General features: G+C 39.8%; 1 protein-coding gene across 2 annotated transcripts in view; it reads left to right on the top strand.

Moving 5' to 3' along the window:
- The window catches only part of scaf4a (SR-related CTD-associated factor 4a), an 87838-nt gene that overhangs the window by 49242 nt on the left and 18523 nt on the right, over nucleotides 1–20073 (top strand). For both annotated transcript variants that reach the window (XM_072584984.1, XM_072584983.1), the window contains exons 6-18: nucleotides 193–332; nucleotides 3094–3243; nucleotides 3414–3511; nucleotides 3830–3950; nucleotides 7008–7178; nucleotides 7262–7353; nucleotides 8422–8612; nucleotides 8987–9087; nucleotides 9843–9956; nucleotides 10471–10627; nucleotides 12502–12617; nucleotides 14001–14163; nucleotides 19163–19261. In XM_072584984.1, the coding sequence (XP_072441085.1) occupies nucleotides 193–332; nucleotides 3094–3243; nucleotides 3414–3511; nucleotides 3830–3950; nucleotides 7008–7178; nucleotides 7262–7353; nucleotides 8422–8612; nucleotides 8987–9087; nucleotides 9843–9956; nucleotides 10471–10627; nucleotides 12502–12617; nucleotides 14001–14163; nucleotides 19163–19261 (1713 nt within the window). The remainder of the gene's footprint in view (nucleotides 1–192; nucleotides 333–3093; nucleotides 3244–3413; nucleotides 3512–3829; nucleotides 3951–7007; nucleotides 7179–7261; nucleotides 7354–8421; nucleotides 8613–8986; nucleotides 9088–9842; nucleotides 9957–10470; nucleotides 10628–12501; nucleotides 12618–14000; nucleotides 14164–19162; nucleotides 19262–20073) is intronic.

The raw sequence follows: 20073 nt of genomic DNA, 5'->3' as shown, positions 1-20073 counted from the left end.
CTCAGCGCCTTAATCAGAGCGCTGAGTTAGTCAGAAAATGGGATATTAATGTTTTAATGTAAAGTTTCATGTTCATGACTAGATCAAGATTTTGGGGTAATCGTTGCATTTCTGAAGTCTGCGTAGAGGCATTAAGTAAATGCTGCAGAGAAATATGATTGTGGTATCTGAGTGTATTTTTATTTTTCCTAGGTCCCCCTGTTGCTCCTCCGACACCTGCACAAGCTCCTCCGATTACATCTGATTCTTTGTCTGCGATACAGCAGCAACTACCCAACTCTGATGCATTTGTAGCTGTCGCACAGCTTTTTCAATCGACTCAAGGAGCACAGGTAAAATTTAAATTGGTATGTGTTGTTTGAGTTCGAAGCAATATAATAATGTTAATGGCTGTATCAGCACTTTACTCAAGAAGAGATTGATACTTTGTGTATTGCCACTGCATATAGAATATTGATGCATATTGCTGTGGATTAGGAAGAAACAGGTGCAGTTTAAATCCCCTTATTTAGAAGATGGAGGCTTCTTATCCTTAGTGATTTACCCACAATTGTCCTTTTGTCTTGCTTGGTATAACAACATGAAAATTACTGGCAGGATTAGGCCACTTGTCCCCTCAAGGTTAGCGCTGGTGAGGACAGATTCCCTACTTGAGAAAGAGAAGCTTGTGAAGACTATAAAACCCGAGAGTCGCCAGAGGCTTTCTCAACTCATCCTCAACAGATGACTTGTTATTAATAAACAATGATCTCTCAATCTAGGTTCTCCTACAAGAGGAAAAACCCATTCCACATTCACCCTCTTAAGATCCCTTAGGATCCTACGTTTTTGTCAAATCCAACATCCACACCTCAGCGCACACAAGTCCAGTGTATCTGTTTTTTTCTTCTCCATACGTTAGACTAGTAAACCTTCACTGAACTCCTATGTATTTACACCCTTCCTTAAATAAGGTTACCTATGCTGTAGACAATATTCCAGACGTGGTGTCGCGAATGTCCTGTACAACTGAAGCAAAGCCTCATTTTCTTTTTGTTTAAATTTTTCTTGCAATGGGCAATTTCAGATTTTCCCATCTTGTCATCAATTTGCCAGATCTTTGCCAACTCACTTAACCTATGCACATCTCTTTGTGGTCTCCTTATGTGCTCTTCGCAAATTAATTTACCTATGTTTGTGTTGTCAGCAAATTTAGCAACCAGATCTTTAGTCTCTTCATCTGATAATTTTCTATGAAATGTGAAGTATAGTTCATCACTCATTGCATCTTACCAACCAGAAAACAGTATACTTAATGCTTACTGTTTCCTGTTAACTAGCCACATTTCTGCCTATACAATGTTAACTGCACACCATGAGGTTTTATTTGCCACTGTAGCCTCTTGATATGGCAGTTTATCAAATTACTATTTGAGATTTAATACTGTACATCCACTGATTTGCCTTGATCCTCAGCACGTTAGTTCTTCAAAGAGCTCCAGGAAATTAGTTGAGCATGATTTTTCTTTTCACAAAACCATGTTGATTTGCCCATATACCTTGAACTTATCCAAGTGCCTTATTATTAGTCTTAAATAATAACTTATCACATCTCCCCTGTTATGAGTATTAAGCTTGCTTGCTTTTAGTTTCCAGCTTTTTGTCTCCTTTCATTTTTGAATAAAGGAGATACATTGACTATTTTCAAATCTAATGGAACCTTCCCTGAATCTTGGAAAATTATCTCATTTAGCCACTTCTAAGAACTTATCAGCCTGTATCTCCAAACAATTTCACCCAGTACCACTTTGCAAATTTTCTTGAGTTAATTCCATTCCATTTCCTTATTTCCAGTATTTGTGGGGTGCTACTGTATCTTCTGTTGTGCAAATTATCTGTTAATTAATAATGAGCTCCTTATTTTCCCTTGGTTTCCCCATACTCATTTTTATAGCACCACCATTCACTTTGTCATCTTGTTATTAAATGTCTGTAGAAACTTTTACTAATGTTTTAAAATTTCTTGCTAGCTTTTTCTTGTACTCTATTTTTCTTTCCCCGTTAATCATTAGTCTTTTAGCAATGGTGTTCTTCCCCAAATTTCTGACTTTGAAAGCCTGCATGCAGCAAGGCATGTTGCCATCTTTGTTTCAAGGTGTTAAAATTTGCACAATTCAATGAATTTTGTTGAGTTTCTTTCTTGATAACAAGCAGAATGAGTTTGTTTAAGGGCAGACTTAGTATGAGATCACATTTCCAAGCTACTCCATTTTAGCCTGAATTAAAGGAGACAGTGTAAGATGTAACCATCTTATAAAGCCTAACATTTTGTAGCACTTTAGTATGGTGATCAGATTTTGAAAAATTATGGTTAGGTTGGGCCTCATGATGATTGCAATGTTCTGCAATCATTGGCTGAACTCTGGGGAGGGACAGATTATGATGGGAGGTAATGTGATGACAGTTGTCCTATCAAAGTTAGCAATCCTGTTTCATGGTTTCAAAGGCATCATCAGCATTGAAGCCACTGGCATTAAAATGGTAGCTTTAGGTGGTGGGGCAGCGATATGGTTCGATTGCCCAAAATAGTCTGCAGTGCAGTGGGTGTTAATGGAAAAGAAAAGGACAAAATCTTTCTCAGATTTTCTCCCTCCTTGTTTCTAATTGACCAAAAAAGGGGGAAAGTGAAAACTGAGATATTTGATACTTTTTTAAAAATTGTCCGGACATGGGAACATCTAATGAAAATCCGAGGCTGGTGTAATTGCAACATTTAAGAGGTATTTGGATGGGTATATGAATAGGAAGGGTTTGGAGGGATATGGGCTGGGTGCTGGCAGGTGGGACTAGGTTGGGTTGGGATATCTGGTCAGCATGGACACGTTAGACTGAAGGGTCTGTTTCCATGCTGTACATCTCTATGACACTGTGTTCTATGGAAAAATTTTTTAAAGTTGCTAATATTACATAAATATATTACTGTTCCTCCAGATATAAATTGAGCCATTAACTCTCTTTTTATTCTAAATTTTTCATTTTTTGAGATCTGAAGTGCTAATTCTGAATTTCTTTTTAATGGTTCATAATTATACTAGATTTCATTTTTTACATCAGATACAACAGATATTACAGAACTTCCAGCAGGCTCCAAAGCCACAGTCACCAGTTGTAGACAATAGCATCATGTCCCAGGTGGAAGCCTTAACAGCTCAGTTGAAGCCACAGAGTACACAGCCTCCAGAGCAAAAGGCTGCCTTTGATAAGGTATGCAGAAGCAGTCAATTATATTACAAATCGGAAGTTTGTGTTAGTGCACATTAATACTTGCCAACTTAAGTCACAGTCCCTCATATTCTGCAGTTTAGTAGCTGATAAGACTTGTGATACTGGTAACTCAGTGAGTTGATGAATTGTTCATGTCAATTTTACTGCAGAAATTGCTTGACCGCTTTGATTATGATGATGAACCAGACCAGGTTGATGATGTGAAGAAGGAAGAAGAATCCAGTCCACCACCTGCTCAGACTTCATTGTAAGTGCTGCAAACCTACTGGACTGAAGCAATGAAGTTCTTTGTGATAATCCTGCTTAAAGGTTACTTTGTCCTTGTGTCAAAAAATTTCCAAAACTTGATAATTAAAAATTGTAATTGAAGTTTCACTTGTCACTGCAGTTGTTTTACGAAAGTAGTATTATTGATGGCAATTTTTGGGAGGAAAAATATGTAAGATTCTTTAGTTTGTGGAATGTTAGATATATTGCCTTTGCATTCTTTGTGGGTATATCAAATGCACATTTGAATGTGCTAATTTGAACAAATTTTTGAAATATTTTATCTCTTTAATGTTAGTGGCTACTCTGGAGAAGGTATACAGCCACCTATGTATCAGCAGCTTGGAATTCGACTGCCAAATATGGAACAATTTCAGCAGACCTTGATGGGACTCCAGCAGGAGACATTGCAACAGCAGGTTAGAAAATGCAAAAGACTTCATTTCTGTGCAGCCTGTCTGAAATGTGGAATGATATTTGCCAGTCAAATATTTGGACATTGCATAGGATGTACACTTATGGTGAATATTAGATGTGATACTGATTGAAATTTGGATTGCACTAACCAGAATAGATATACTAACTTGTAGGTTTTCCCTGTTTTAACCTATATATAGCTCCATGTTCATGAGCTCTCATCTGACCAAAACCCACATTTTCAGTGTCTCTCCTTTTATATAATAACAACAAAGCAAGTCATATAACCAATATTCAAGTCACTTGTCCAGGCCAAACTTTCCAACTCAACCTTCAACTTCTTTCAGGTTTTCATTAGCGGGGTGTGTTTATTTAACAAACTTACGATCATATTATGAAGCTGCTTTAATCTGCCTATTGGGTAAGTTGACAGCGTCTACCGCTATCATTCTCAGGCACTTATAGGTTTCTGCACTGTTCACAAGGAAGATTAAATCCTTTAATACTATGGAGTTTACATAACAAATCCATTTGCTATGTTGTAGTTACTTTTTTCATATGATCTGAGTTTCATTGGCTGGGCTACTATTCAAGGGATTGACCTCGAACAGTCACCTACTTTTGTATCAGTATAACTCCAGCAATAAAGAGTTTTCCTCATAAGTCCCATTGACACCAGTTTTGCTGGGGCTCTATGATGCTCTATATTCAAATGCTGCTGTAATGTCGGGGGCTGTCACTCTTACTGCACCTTTTGAGTTCAGGTCTTTTCTCAATATTTGAACGAAGACAGTAATAAAGTCAGCAGCTAACTGGACCTGGTGGAACCCAAACTAAGCAGTAGTAAACAGATTATTGTCAGCAGTATTGACAACACCTTTCATCATTTTGCAGATGTTTGAGAGCAGACTAAATTTTTCCAAGCATAATGTCATCAGTCATCAAGTTTGAATGGAGGTCATTGAGGGACTTCAGTGATCATCTGTTGATAAGACTCTTACGAACTTTTATAGATGCACCATAGAAAGCATCTTTTCTAGGTACATCGCAGTGTAGTATAGCAACTACTGTTCACAGGACTGCAAGAAACCACAGAGTTGTGAATGCAACCCAGTCTATCTCTCACTTCAGCCTCCCATCCATTGACTTCATCTATACTTCCTGATGCAAAGGGAACACAGGCAACTTTCCCACCCTGGTTATACTCTCTTCCACCCTCTTCCATTGGGCCGAAGATGTAAAAGCTTGCATACATGTACAAACGGATTCAAGAACAGCTTCTTCCCTGCTGTTTTCAGAATTTAGAATGGACCTCTTTAATGTTAATGTTAATCTGTCTCTTTGCACCTTCTTGGCAGCAGTAACTCTGTTCTGTTACCCTGATGCACTTGTATAGTATGATCTGCCTATGAAGCACATACAGCAACACTTCTCATTGTATCTCCACGTACACTTGACAGGAATAAATCAATTCAAATAAACTGAAAAGGTCTTTTAGATTTGAGGCATGTGGGTGTTGGGTTGAGCAATCTGATGTCGAAGGGCATGCTATGGTGATGTGGTGATTTTATTCTGTTATACCATATATGAGTGGTATGGGTCTGGTGCAAGTATTTGCAAGACAGGCAACCTGATTACTGAGGAGAAAGTGAGGAATGCAGATGCTGGAGACCAGAGTTGAAAAATGTGATGCTGGAAAAACACAGCAGGCCAGGCAGCATCCGAGGAGCAGGAGAATCGACGTTTCGGGCATAAGCCCTTCTTGGCAGGAATGAGGCTGGCGTGCCAAGCGGGCTGAGATAAAGGGTAGGGAGGGAATTTGGGGGAGGGGCGCTGGAAATACAGTAGGTGGAAGGAGGTGAGGGTGATAGGCCGGAGAGGGGGTGGGGGCGGAGAGGTCGGGAAGAAGATTGCAGGTCAAGAGGGTGGTGCTGAATCTGGGGGTTGGGATTGAGATAAGGTGGGGGTGGGGAAATGAGGGAGCTGGAGAAATCTACATTCATCCGGTTTGGTTGGAGGGTTCCTTTGCGGAAGATGAGTCGCTCTTCCTCCAGGTGTCGTGTGGTCAGGGTCTGGTGATGGAGGAGGCCAAGGACCTGCATGTCCTTGGCGGAGTGGGAGGGGGAGTTAAAGTGTTCAGCCACAGGGCGGTTGGGTTGGTTGGTGCGGGTGTCCCAGAGGTGTTTCCTGAAACGTTCCGCAAGTAGGCGGCCTGTCTCCCCAATGTAGAGGAGACCAGATCGGGTGCAACGGATACAATAAATGATGTGTGTGGAGGTGCAGGTGAATTTGCGACCTGATTACTGAGGTTGATAAAGCTTCATGGTAGTAATTCTCACATAATTTAACTGGACAGCAATTAATTTGGAAAGCAAACTTAATTGCCATGGGGGAATATAACTACTACACTGTAGAATGCACCAAGCCAAATACTATTAGCAATTTAGTGACTCTGCCATGTCTGTGCTCCCCGCTATTCATTCCTCAGTCTCATCCTCCAAGAGACCAATGTTCACTTTTGCCACTGTCTTCTCTTCTATGTACTCATAAGTTTTTACTGTAAATTTTAAAATTTTGAGCTAGTTTTCTTCCATCATTTACCCTTTTGCCTTTTTATGCCTTTTCTTTTCCCACCTTTGCAGTGTGGTCTGCCTGAGTGTTGTCTTTCTTTATCTTTAACTTACTTAGCCATGGATGTTTATTCCTCCTCTCATCATCCTTTCTGGAATATATTTGAGTTGTGAGCGATGAGTATCTCATTAAGCATCTGCCACTGACCTATCTTTTAGTCTTCCTGCCCAATTCACTGGGGCCAGATGTGTCCTTATGGGTACATTGGAGTGAGAAGAGATTGTAGGCTTCAATTATGGAGCCTTTTCCATTTTTAAAATTTTCCTCATTGTTTTTCTTGCTTCTCCCATGCACATCTCTGCATCGATCGTCACAAAATTACACTGTTGAATCTAATGTTAGAATTTTCTTTTAGTGCAAAGTGTTTCTTTCAAAAATTTTTTTTGCTTTCTTTCTTGTTAATATTTAGATATACTAATTTATTTCAGGTGCCCCCACCTCCCAATGGACAATTACCAACATTTGGGATGGTTCCTGTTCATCCATATGCAGCTATGCCCCAGCCTACCATGCCTCCAGCACCACCTATACAGCCTGTTTTTCAGCAAGACTACCATACTCCAAGTGAACCACCACCATCGCAACAGCAGCAGCAGCAAGTAAGCTTTCACATAATATATTTTGTAATGTGTGATCCCTTTTGTAGATCGTAATCTAATAAGCGTAATCTTTTGATTTTAAGGAAGTAGGTATGGAGATTGAAAAACCTGATACACGAGAAACAAAACGTCGTAGTGTTGAAACTAGAAGATCACGCACTCGGTCTGGATCAAGGTTAGCAACACAAGAGAGTACTGTGCATGAATTCAGTCTGAATGTTTACATGAAGCATCATAAGTTTGAGTTTACTAAAAGTAGGCAATTGGTTTTATATTTATAATTTCTTATTTATTTTCCCCTCACCTAATAGTTGGTTCATTGTATCCTTAATAATCACTGTTGAACCAACAGTGATCTGCAGAACATTTGTGATCAAATTAACCTACTTATCTCACTGTCATCCCATCCACCTCTCCTAAGCAATCCCTCGTATGTTATTCATATCCTTACGATCTATCCATCCCATACCATCTGTATCCCCTGCCCCTCTATCTAGGGTAATTTTGTTGAGCTCCCCTTACATTGCAATGTTTAGTTGCTCCGCTAACCCTGCTGCTACTAACTACTGGAATCCACAAATAAAACGCATGCTCCAGCCCTCTGCATGCCTTGCAAGCCTCTGGATGCCCAAGATTCTGCCCACCAACCCAACCCACTGACCAGTTTGAAAAGTGCAGGTAAATAAAAACTTACTATAGGTAGGAACTGTACCTTTTCAACAAACAGTCACATGTTCAAGTCATTTGTTCCAAACTTGTGGACTTTACACATTGAGAAAGTTTTGGTTATTCACTAACATTTTCATACTTGACAGTATATCAGCTGAGCGGAACAGTAATGTAACTTGGAAGTGACAATAGCGTGTCTTAAAAGGTAACTTCCAGATTATTTGGAGAAATGTAATCTGTGAAGTTACAAATTAATTTACTTCATATTAGATACTTGAATGAAAGAAATTGTTATCACATTGAACTTCACTGTTGGAGGGTTCCTAGGATAGCTGCTAGATGCATTCGTTGGCTCCGAGAGGTATAGAGCTGGAGATCACAGTCTATGCACCTAAAGATCGCAAATATGACTGTAGAAAATTAAATTAGATTAACTAGGGAACTGCTAAATTAGTTCAGACTTAAAAAGTACAGACTGTTATAAAGTTGTCAGATGTTGTGAAGATAGTGCATTTCATTAATTCCAAAAAGAGTATTTCATTTCCTGAATATTTAAATTGTATATTTTCCACAGATCACCAAAGCGAAGACGTTCTCGGTCTGGATCTAGGTCAAGAAGGTCAAGACACAAGCGTTCTCGATCACGATCCAGAGAAAGACGCAGGCACTCTCCTCGTTCGCGATCTCAAGAGCGACGTGAAAGAGAGAAGGAGAGAGAACGCCGTCAAAAAGGACTTCCACCAATTAAATCTAAAATTGTTAGCGGTAGGTAGTTTGAATCTAGAATAAAATCCATCATATCATATTAGAATATGTCCTATTTTTGAAGGAGCATTTTGACATGACCATAATTGTTTAGAATTGGTATTGTCCCATTAACAACAAAATAAATGTTGTGTATGTAATTTTATGATGGAAATATTTTTAAAATTGTAAAGATGACAAACTGCTCATTCAACAAAATTCTTTGCCTAAAGAATTTACTCTCATTCCCTGATTGGAAGATAAGCAAGTCCTCTAACCCTTAAATCTGAGATTCTTACTCCATTCCTTTACCCCAAAATCTATCACTAACTATGTTTTATTTACTACTAAAATAAAGCATCCTGAGCTTAATATTTTCAACAACATGTTCACAGTTTGCAGCACAACCCTCTGGATAGGACAATTAGACAAGAGAGCAACACAGCAGGATGTTGCAAATCTTCTGGAAGAATTTGGCCAAATCGAATCTTTGAATGTGAGTATATTTTATCCCTAGTTAAAAATTGCTTTGTGACATTTGATTAAATATTTGTCAAGTTAGTGTAGCTTGTTGTGTAAGTGTCATTGTTGTCCAGAGTTGAGACATTCAGAATGTTGACCACCCAGTTTACTTCAGTATTTGTACGTGAGGGGAAGAGTCTGAAATTCAACCATGACTTTTCCCCTTAATTTCAGTATATAGTCTTAATGGAAATAGGTATGTTTGAATGTTAAGTGTGACCAAAATCTTTCTTGGTTAGCCTGTTTTGATTAAACACTTTGTGCTGCATTCACTGTAGTTCGTTTGTGTGAATTGAAGAAGTTGCTGACAGCTGTGCAACAAAGGGTTGGATACCAATGAGCATTTTAAGGGCATTTTAAAGTTTCAAAATGTTGATAATTAGCTTATGTGTTTATTCTGAGCTAATTTCATTCCAAACATCATGTCTGCGTTTTATGGTACTCCAAATGCAGCAGGTGCTCTCAAGTCAGGGCTACTCTGCCAGATGAAGAGCCCATCCCAGTATGACTTCCCGTCACCTTGGAGCACAACATACATGGAAATTGTTACAAAAGGAGAAAATGCTGGAAATATGTAATAGGTCAGGCAGCGCATATAGGGGAGAAAAGAGAAATGAATATTTTAGGTGTTTGACCTGTCATCAGAACGTGTATATTTAATTTGATTTTGTGTTACTTAGTCTGGTTCTTAATTTGTGATTCTGTGGTCTATTTTGTGTTCCATTGTAGATGATTCCTCCAAGAGGATGTGCTTACATTGTGATGGTGCATCGACAAGATGCATACAGAGCCTTACAGAAGCTTAGCAGAGGGACATTCAAGGTTAATCAAAAGTATATAAAGGTATGTCCTGTAAGGGGTGCTGAGTCTTAGGAAATTGATATTTTCCTTCTCTATGCACCAGACTATACAGCTGGCTTTCCAATCGCCAAACGTAATGACCTATTTTTATGCTGTGCTCCTCCTATAAACAAATTTACTGTTGGGTTGCAACATTTAGAATAAAAATTGAAATAAATTTCCTTTTTTTTTAAACACAGATATGCTACTTGTAATTACACTTGTTTATTGAATTATAGAATTTAATACTGCGCTCTGGGAATGTCTATCCATTTTGGAGAATTACTGAGAAACCCAGTGCCATCCTGTTTTGTTTGTATTATTGCTTGTGCCTGAAATGGTCTTTCAAATGTTTGTGCAGAAGAAATATTAGCACAGTAGTCAGGGTTACTTTGTGAAATAAAGGTAACCTTTGTGAGAGAGAAATTGGATGCTATAACTTATCTAATGTGACAAATCAAGAAACTGCTTTTGGGCCTAGCTTTATGTGTATCAAATAAGGTTATTTGTTTTTCAGATTGCCTGGGCCTTAAACAAGGGAATGAAAACTGAATACAAACAGTTTTGGGATGTGGAGCTTGGAGTAACTTATATTCCTTGGGACAAAGTTAAACCAGAAGAATTGGACCGTTTGTGTGAGGGAGGAATGCTAGACAATGAAACACTTTGTCCAGGTAAGCATTGGCACCACTAACACATTTTGGTCTGTTCCTTAAATTTCTTGACGTATATGGTGTTTTTTTAAATCTGTGGTGGTAGACCAGAAGATGTATGAACTAAACCATTCAGCCTATTGAATCAGCTCCACCATTCAGTGAGATCATGGCTGATCTGATAACTCTCAACTACTTTGCTGCCTTTTCCTCTGACTCTTGATTCATTACTAATTTTAAAAAATCTGTCTATCTTAATGATCCAGCATAAACAACCCTCTGAGATAAAGAATTTCACAGATTTACTATCTTTAGAAGAAATACCTTTTGCTCTGTCCAGCTGGGTTACCCCTTGTGCTGAGATGTTGGTCTCAGACCCTAAATCTCTCTCAAAGGGACACAACCTTTCCCCATTGACCCTGTCAGTCCCACTAAGCATGTTATGTGTTTCAATGTGGCCACCTCTTAGTCTTCGGAATTCCAAACTGTACAGGCTCGACCTACAGAACTTGTACCACCCTCTGCGTGTAAATGTCTGAAATGAGCTACCAGAGGAAGTGCTGGAGGCTGGGACAATTACAACATTTAAAAGGCATCTGAATGGTTTTATGAATAGGAGGAGTTGAGAGGGCAATGGGCCAAATGTTGGCAAATGGGACTAGATTAATTTAGGATATCTGGTCAGCATGGGCGAGTTGGACCAGAGGATCTGTTTCCATGCTGTATAGCTCTATGATGCTATCTCTCCTTAGGTAAGGGGACCAAAACTGTTCGCAGTATTCTTTATGCTGTCTCACTCTTGTGTAGTTTTAACAAGACTTATGTAATTTTATATTTCATTGCCTTTGAAATAAAGGCCAAAATTCAGTTGTCTTCCCAACTCCATTTGTATCCACTTGCACTGGGTCATCCTCACCAATTTTTGTGTTGTCTACAAACTTGGCATTTACTCCCCTCGTCCTAGCCAGTAATATATGCTGTAAATAAGTATGGCCATAGTATTCATCCTGTTGAAGTCCATTAGTGCTCCCCAAAGCCAGTACACCATCTGCAAGGCAGAAGTCTGTAGGAATACTCTCCATTCGACTGAATGCATGCAGCCCATTGTCATCTAAGCCAAAGTAACTTGGTTGATAAACATCCAAGTTGCCACCTTAGGCATTCACTCTGTCACTGGTGCATGGTGGTGGATACTATTCACAGAAGTAACTTGTCAAGGCTCCTTCTAAACCATGACCTACTACCCAGAAGCACAAGGGCAGCAGGTGCATGGAGACACCGCCAGCAAATTCCCTTCTAAGGTATAAATCTTGGAAATAGGTGAAAGTAAATTCTTCAGATGCTGGAGATTAGAACCGAGAGTGTGGTGCTGGAAAAGCACAGCAGATGAGGCAGCATTTGAGGAGCAGGACAATAGATGTTTCAGGCAAAAGCCCTTCATCAGGAATGGAGTTCCCTCCCTTAGACCATGTAAATATATCTACACTAGAGTCTGCAGTGGCTCGCAGCTCGCCATACTTTCTTGAGGGTAATAACTGGGCTTTCTAGGCATGCTCCCACGAAGGCATTTGCATTGAAATTTAAAATTCCTTATGGGCTTGGCACTGTGGAAGGTGAGAATGTTCCTGCTGACAAGGGAATCTAGAGCAAGAGGTCACAGACTCTGAAATGTGCTGATCATTCAAACTGAAGTTAAGAAATTCACTCAAATGTTTGTGAATCTTGGGAATATAGTAATCGCTCAGTGAGCATATTAAAGACATTGATACATTTTTTTGGTATAGTACGGTGAAGTTGAGCTAGAAGATCAGCTATGAACCGGAGTAGCAGAGCAAACCTGAACAGTCATATGGCCAGTTTCTGCTGTTTAACTTGTTGTATTCTTTATGAATTAGAATGGAAGACTATTACAAAGGCATCACCAGCAGTTGTTGATACAGCTGAAAATGGTAACACTGCTGTGACACAACCAGAAGAAATGCCTCAAACGTCTTTGCCAATGCCTGCACAGGTAAGAATGAAAAAGTGAATTATATTTATCAAATAAATTAAATGATCCACAATGTTATCAGAGTGAAAAATCGACTTTGTATGAGCAGAATGTGTAGTATATTATGTTACCGTAATTGCAATGTACCAAGTTATGACTGAAGTAAGTCTCCTCTTGCATCTTTATATATCTATGTCAGATAATATAATTGGTATAGCACCTGATTTAGTACAGGCTTTTCCTCAAGAATAGTACCAGTTGTTGAATTGTTTATGGCACATTTGACTGGTTGCTGCATATCACTTCAAAATATGTTTGCTGAAGAGAAGCACTCCATGTCCTTTCATGAAGCATTGGTCATCAGGGTGAGATACTGATTCAGTTCATTGTAATAAGAGCAAAATACTGCAGATGCTGGAAATCTGGAACAAACAACAAATACTATAGAAACTCAGTAGGTCTTGCAGTGTCTGTTGAGAAGAAAAAACAGAGTTAATATGTCTGAAAATGAACCTTCTAGCTCAGAGAGCAAACTTACATCCAGGATCTCAACCTGAGCTACAAATCTTTTCAAAACTTGCTAGAGTTAATATTACAGGTCCAGTACGACTCTTCAGAATTCACATTCAGTATGTTGTGTTCAGAGTATCATCTTACAACAGTGCTTCACACTAGTTTGTTTTAGTGCCCTGGAAAAATCAAAAATACCCCCAGAAAAATTGTTTGGTGAAGTTCAATATGATATGCACCAACACGGCCCGCATTTTGTGCACCTCACCCTCTTTTAATTCCTGGCAGTTCTGTGAACTCTGGAACACTGATTCCTTTCCAGAATCCCATGTTTTAATAATCTGAATTTATTCTTTAAAACACATATTCTGTCCCAACTTTCCAACCCTCTGTAGAAAGTACCTTGATGTTTTCTATATTTTAAAAAAATCGCAGTTATTTATTATGAATTTTAACTTTGCTCAGTACCAACAGTTCATCCTTTTGCCCATAGTTCTTTCATTCTTTGTTTTGAATTATTTGATATTTAACCAGATTGCATTGTATTTGCTATCGTGTACCCAGTTTTAGAAAATGTTGGATTATCTCTCATTATTTGTACCACAGTAATACTGGCTCAGTAAATGCATGTAAAATCAATTAAACCAATTCACTTGAATGTAAGTTATCTGTTAGTAAAAGGCCTTTTTTAAATTTGAAATACAATTGAGTTATACTCATTCTTATGTGAACAACAACCAAGTTGAAGAAGGTTAGCATTTACTTAAAGTTTTGTTTGAAGACAGTCAGAAACATTTAAGATATAGATATTCATCTTTTAGATCACTGCCTTCAGTGCATTTTGCAACCAAATATTCAATGAAAAGATGATTACTATAAAATTTGTTCTTGCAGATTCCTGGGGTTCAGCCAATTCCAGCTGTTAGTAGGCTCCATCCACCAAACTTTTCAACAATTCCACCGCCTACTTTCAATCCTGGAGTGCCACCACCTCCACCTCCACCACCACCACCTCCCTTTATGCGTCCTGGTTTCAATCCAGTACAGCCACCGCCTGGTATGTTACTTCACAGGACTTTTCATTTGTGTCATAATGTGTTAGCAATTGCAATTCCAGAAAATATTTCCATTTGGCATGACAAAGCTATAGCTTGAGGAAAATATATCTGCAACTAATATATTACAGAATTTTTTTGGAATGCTTACTGTGCAATATTTTGCTATCTGTAGAATAAAACAGAAAAAGTAGCAGAGGAAGTGCACCAAGTGGTTATTTGGTCACTTAAAATAGCTTCACCATCCAGTGGGGTTATGATGTGGAGATGCCAGTGTTGGACTGGGGTGGGCAAAGTTAGAACTCTCACGACACCAGGTTATTGTCCAATAGGTTTATTTGAAACTGCAAGCTTTCGGAGCACTGCTTCATTGAAAAAAGGAGCAGCGCTCCAAAAGTTTGTGATTTCAAATAAACCTGTTGGACTAAAACCTGGTGTTGTGTGACTTTTTACTTAGGATTATGTCTACTTTTGGATCTTGAAATCTTGTTCTCACCTCCTTCTCATTTGCTTTGACTTCTTTAGCATGCAAAAAAAATTATTGATCTTAGGCTTGACTCAGTAAATGCAAAGATTGAGAATTCTTGAGGTAGCGAATGTTGTCATATTCTCAGTTTTAATACAGAAGTTTATCCTTGGTTTAGGCTGATATGCCTGTCCCTTTATTCAGAAACTATTCTGCCTAATTGTAGTCTCTGCAGTTCAAGGAAATGGTCTCTCAACTTGTACTCGATCAAGCCCTCAGAATTTCGTATATTTGTGAGATCACTCTCCTCTCCTAACAACAGTAGGAGCTAATTCATCTCAAGTTCTCTCCGTCTCAGAATTTAGGCTAGTGAGCCTTCATCATGTACCCTGTTGATGGTTGTACATCCACTCTTGGGTATGGTGACAAAGCTATTTGTGGTTTTCAGATGTCTCGCCAAACTTCTGCACATCGGAACAAGTTAACCTACCATTTGCCTTTCCACTGTGTGCTGTTCCTGGAAAGGAACTAGTGTATAAGTACACTCAAAGCTCTCTCAGTGCATCAACATTTAATAGTTTCTCACCATTTCTTAAAAAAAGTTGTCCTTTTTCTACCCATATGAATTAATGTTCTCACTGATCTATCTTTCAAAATATAACCTGTCTGAGAAAATAAACCAAATGTTATATAAATGCGATGAATTTTTATTACATCTTGGTTCCACCTTTGCTCCAAGTTAGTATTAGAAACAATCAACTATTTAATTATTAACTTGTTTTCTTCCATGTTGTTAACCATGGAAGTTGTTAACCATGGAACCGCCTCAGGCGACTGACTGTGTGGAGTTTGCACATTCTCCCCCTGTCTGCTTGAGTTTCCTCCGGGTGCTCCAGTTTCCTCCCACAGTCCAAAAATGTGCAGGTCAGGTGAATTGGCCATGCTAAACTGCCCGTAGTGTTAAGTGCAGGGGTAAATGTAGGGGAATGGGTCTGGGTGGGTGCACTTCGGCGGGTCGGTGTGGACTTGTTGGGCCAAAGGGCCTGTTTCCACACTGTAAGTAATCTAATCTAACTAGTTCTGATTGTTGTCGAAAGGTGTGGCGCTGGAAACCACCGCAGGTCAGGCAGCATCCGAGGAACAGGAGAGTCAGTGTTTCGGGCAATAAGCCCTTCATGAAGGGTGTGGTAGAGGGGGTGGTGAAAGTGGGTAGAGAGATAAATAGGAGAATGGGGGGAAAGGTAGCTGGGAAGGCAATAGATGCAGATGGGGGGGTAATAGTTCAGAGGGAAAGTGAAGTGGAGTGGAGAGGTGGGGGGGGGGGGGGTGGGGGGGAGGGAGGAGGTGTGGGCAGCAAGGGAAGGTGTCGGAAGTGGAGGGTGGGTTGGTGGGGAACATGGACCTAACAACAAAGTCACGAAAGGAATGGTCTCTGCGGAATGCTGGAAGCATTGGGGAGCTAAGTATATGTCTGGTGGTGGGATCTGATTGTAGGTGGCAGAAATGGCAGAGGATAGTGCACTGAATCAGGAGATTAGTGGGGTGGAAGGGAAGGACCAAGGGAGTCTGGAGATATATTTCCCTCCCCACCCCTATCTATGTTCGCAGAGACCATTCTCTCCGTGACTCCCTTGTTAGGTCCATGCTCCCCACCAACGTACTCTCCACTCCCAGCATAAGACCATAAGACATAGGAGTGGAAGTAAGGCCATTCGGCCCATCGAGTCTACTCCGCCATTCAATCATGGCTGATGGGCATTTAAACTCCACTTACCCGCATTCTCCCCGTAGCCCTTAATTCCTCGAGATAACAAGAATCTATCAATCCCTGCCTTGAAGACATTTAGTGTCCGGCCTCCACTGCATTCCACGGCAATGAATTCCACAGGCCCACCAGTCTCTGGCTGAAGAAATGTCTCCGCATTTCTGTACTGAATTGACCCCCTCTAATTTTAAGGCTGTGACCACGGGTCCTAGTCTCCTCACCTAACGGAAACAATTTCCTAGCGTCCACCCTTTCCAACCCATGTATTATCTTGTACGTCTCTATTAAGTCTCCCCTTAATCTTCTAAACTCTAATGAATACAATCCCAGGATCCTCAGCCGTTCCTCATATGTTAGACCAACCATTCGAGGGATCATCCGTGTGAATCTCTGCTGGACACGTTCCAGTGCCAGTATGTCCTTCCTGAGGTGTGGGGACCAAAACTGGACACAGTACTTCAAATGGGGCCTAACCAGAGCTTTATAAAGTCTCAGTAGCACAATGGTGCTTTTATATTCCAACCCTCTTGAGATAAGTGACAACATTGCATTCGCTTTCTTAATCACGGACTCAACCTGCATGTTGACCTTTAGAGAATCCTCGACTAGCACTCCCAGATCTCTTTGTACTTTGGCTTTACGAATTTTCTCTCAGTTTAGAAAGTAGTCTGTGCTTTTATTCTTTTTGCCAGAGTGCAAGACCTCACATTTGCTCAAGTTGAATTCCATCAGCCATTTCCTGGACCACTCTCCCAAACTGTCTAGATCTTTCTGTAGTCTCCCCACTTCCTCAGTACTACCTGCCTGTCCACCTAACTTGGTATCATCTGCAAACCTCACTAGAATGCCCCCAGTCCCTTCATCCAGATCATTAATATATGATGCGAACAGCTGCGGGACACCACTCGTCACCGGCTGCCATTCCGAAAAAGAACCTTTTATCCCAACTCTCTGCCTTCTGTTGGACAGCCAATCCTCAATCCATCCCAGTAGCTCACCTCGAACACTATGGGCCCTCACCTTGCTCAGCAGCCTCCCGTGTGGCACCTTATCAAAGGCCTTTTGGAAGTCTAGATAGACCACATCCACTGGGTTTCCCTGGTCTAACCTACTTGTCACATCTTCAAAGAATGCCAACAGGTTTGTCAGGCATGACCTCCCCTTACTAAATCCATGTTGACTTGTTCTAATCAGACTTTGCTCTTCTAAGAATTTAGAAACCTCATCCTTAATGATGGATTCTAGAATTTTACCAACAACTGAAATTAGGCTAATTGGCCTATAATTTTCCATCTTTTGTCTTGATCCTTTCTTGAACAAGGGAGTTACAACAGCGATCTTACAATTATCCGGGACTTTCCCTGACTCCAGTGACTCTTGAAAGATCTCAAACAATGCCTCCACTATTTCCTCAGCCACCTCTCTCAGAACTCTAGGATGTATCCCATCGGGGCCAGGAGATTTATCAATTTTAAGACTTTTTAGCTTTTCTAGCACTATCTCTTTTGTAATGGCAACCATACTCAACTCAGCCCCCTGACTCCCTTTAATTGTTGGGATATTACTCATGTCTTCCACTGTGAAAACTGATGCAAAGTACTTGTTAAGTTCTCCTGCTATTTCCTTATTTCCCATCACTAGGCTTCCAGCATCCGTTTGAAGTGGCCCAGTGTCTACTTTTGTCTGTCATTTGTTTCTTATGTATTGAAAGAAACTTTTACTATCATTTCTAATATTTCTGGCTAGCCTACCTTCATATTTGATCCTCTCCTTTCTTATTACTCTCTTTGTTATCCTCTGTTTGTTTTTGTAGCCTTCTCAATCTTCTGATTTCCCACTGCTCTTGCCACCGCAAGAGGTGTCAAATCCAGATGCATGCATGCGCACACGCACACGCATGCAGACGCACGCACGCACACAGGCGCGCGCACCCACACACACGCACCCACACCTTGTTCGAGGCCCCAAAGCAGCATGAATAATAAAACCAAAATCCAAAATGTAATGCAACGTTCCATTTTCTGATTTGAGTTCTTGACCATTGGATTGATGGATCAACATCACTACTCAATACCATTACCTTCACACTTAATTTTTTTTGAAGTACAGTTATTTGGTGGGCTTTCTTAATTCAAACAGATCATTACAAAATTATCCAAGTACAAAGAATACATCATGCTAGTTAACATGTCAATATTTTACTTGAACAAAATAGCATTTAACCATCTTTCAGTATTTCAGATTTATGTTTGTGCAGAATTCTTCACAGCTTTCTATTTCATAAAGTCAAGACCCTTGTAGAAATCAGAGAATGCTACACTATGAGAGAGAGCCATTTAATCTGCCATTCTATTGTCTTGTATGTTCGCCAAAACTTTGTCCCCCTTTTATCTCCCTCCATTCATAAATGGAAATCAGTACTTTCTAACAATGCTAAAGGTTTTTTATTTATCTAAACAAGTTTACTCATTGCTCATTGTTTAGCTTGTGGAGAAAATACCTTTAATTTAGCTTATTACCTACTTTGCTTCGAAGTTATAAAAGAACATGTAAAATATGCTTAATAAAACTAATTAAACATTAAAATGTATCTTTCAATTATTTGTGGCAGTATTGCCAATACATTGTAATGTACATTCATCCTTAGAAATATAAACTAGGTTAGAAAAAGTGAACACATTTTGGACTTGACAATCATCATTAAGTAATCCATTTCTGGATTATTATGCAAAGAACCTATTTTGATCCTGTAAATGTTCTATTATTTCAGGTTATCTTCCACCAGGGCCTATTCCTCCACTGAGTTCTGCAATGCCCATTGGGAGTTCAGGAACGAACATTCCAACATGCGAGTCTTCCCATCTTCCTGGTTAGTCACCTTCTTGAATTTAATTTCATAACTTTGTGGCTTCAAGCAGATTGAAATATCTGTTGTTCAGTAAATAACTAAATGTGAATGTAAATAATAAATAATTCTGGATTTACATATACTGCCATTGTCAACCTGAAACAATAACTGTTTCTGTCTTGAACTTGCTGAGTGCTTCCAGCATTTTCTATTTTTATTTCAGATCTTGAGCATCTGCAGTGTTTAATGCCATGTAAATGTTTAAGTTAATTTGCTTTCCATTTGGAAGGTTTCCTTTGTGGGAAAAATATCGCAAGGTTAGCTTTTTGAAGAGATTTTTGAGGCATAATGTAGTTCTTAGATAAGCCTACCTCATGTCAGCAACCAGCAGACTGCACAACATGAGAAAAAAATAAGCACATCGTCGGCATCAGGAGGAATTTTCTTAAGTCAGAACAGCACTGTGTGGCACTTAGCACAGTGGTTAGCACTGCTGCCTCACAAATCCAGGGAACCGTGTTTGATTCCAGTCTGGGGTGACTGGCTGTATGAAGTTTGTACATTCTCCCGGTGTCTGCGTGGGTTTCCTCCTGGTACTCTGATTTCCTCCCACAGTCCAAACATGTGCAGATAAAGTCGATTGGCTTTACTAAATTGCCCCATAGTGACCAGTGATGTGCAGATTAGGTGAATTATGGGTTTATGGATTGGGTTTGGGTTGGATGCTGTTTGGAGAAACGGTGGAGGCTCAGTGGGCCAGATGGCCTGTATGTGCACTGTAGGGATTCTATGATTCAGAAGTGCTGGCAGGCTGTTATGTAAGGAATGTTTCT

Source organism: Chiloscyllium punctatum, chromosome 15 (assembly GCF_047496795.1).
Source record: "Chiloscyllium punctatum isolate Juve2018m chromosome 15, sChiPun1.3, whole genome shotgun sequence".
NCBI classification, from domain to species: domain Eukaryota; kingdom Metazoa; phylum Chordata; class Chondrichthyes; order Orectolobiformes; family Hemiscylliidae; genus Chiloscyllium; species Chiloscyllium punctatum.
Note: the sequence above shows the minus strand (reverse complement) of the source record. Positions and strands in the feature narration are given on the sequence as shown.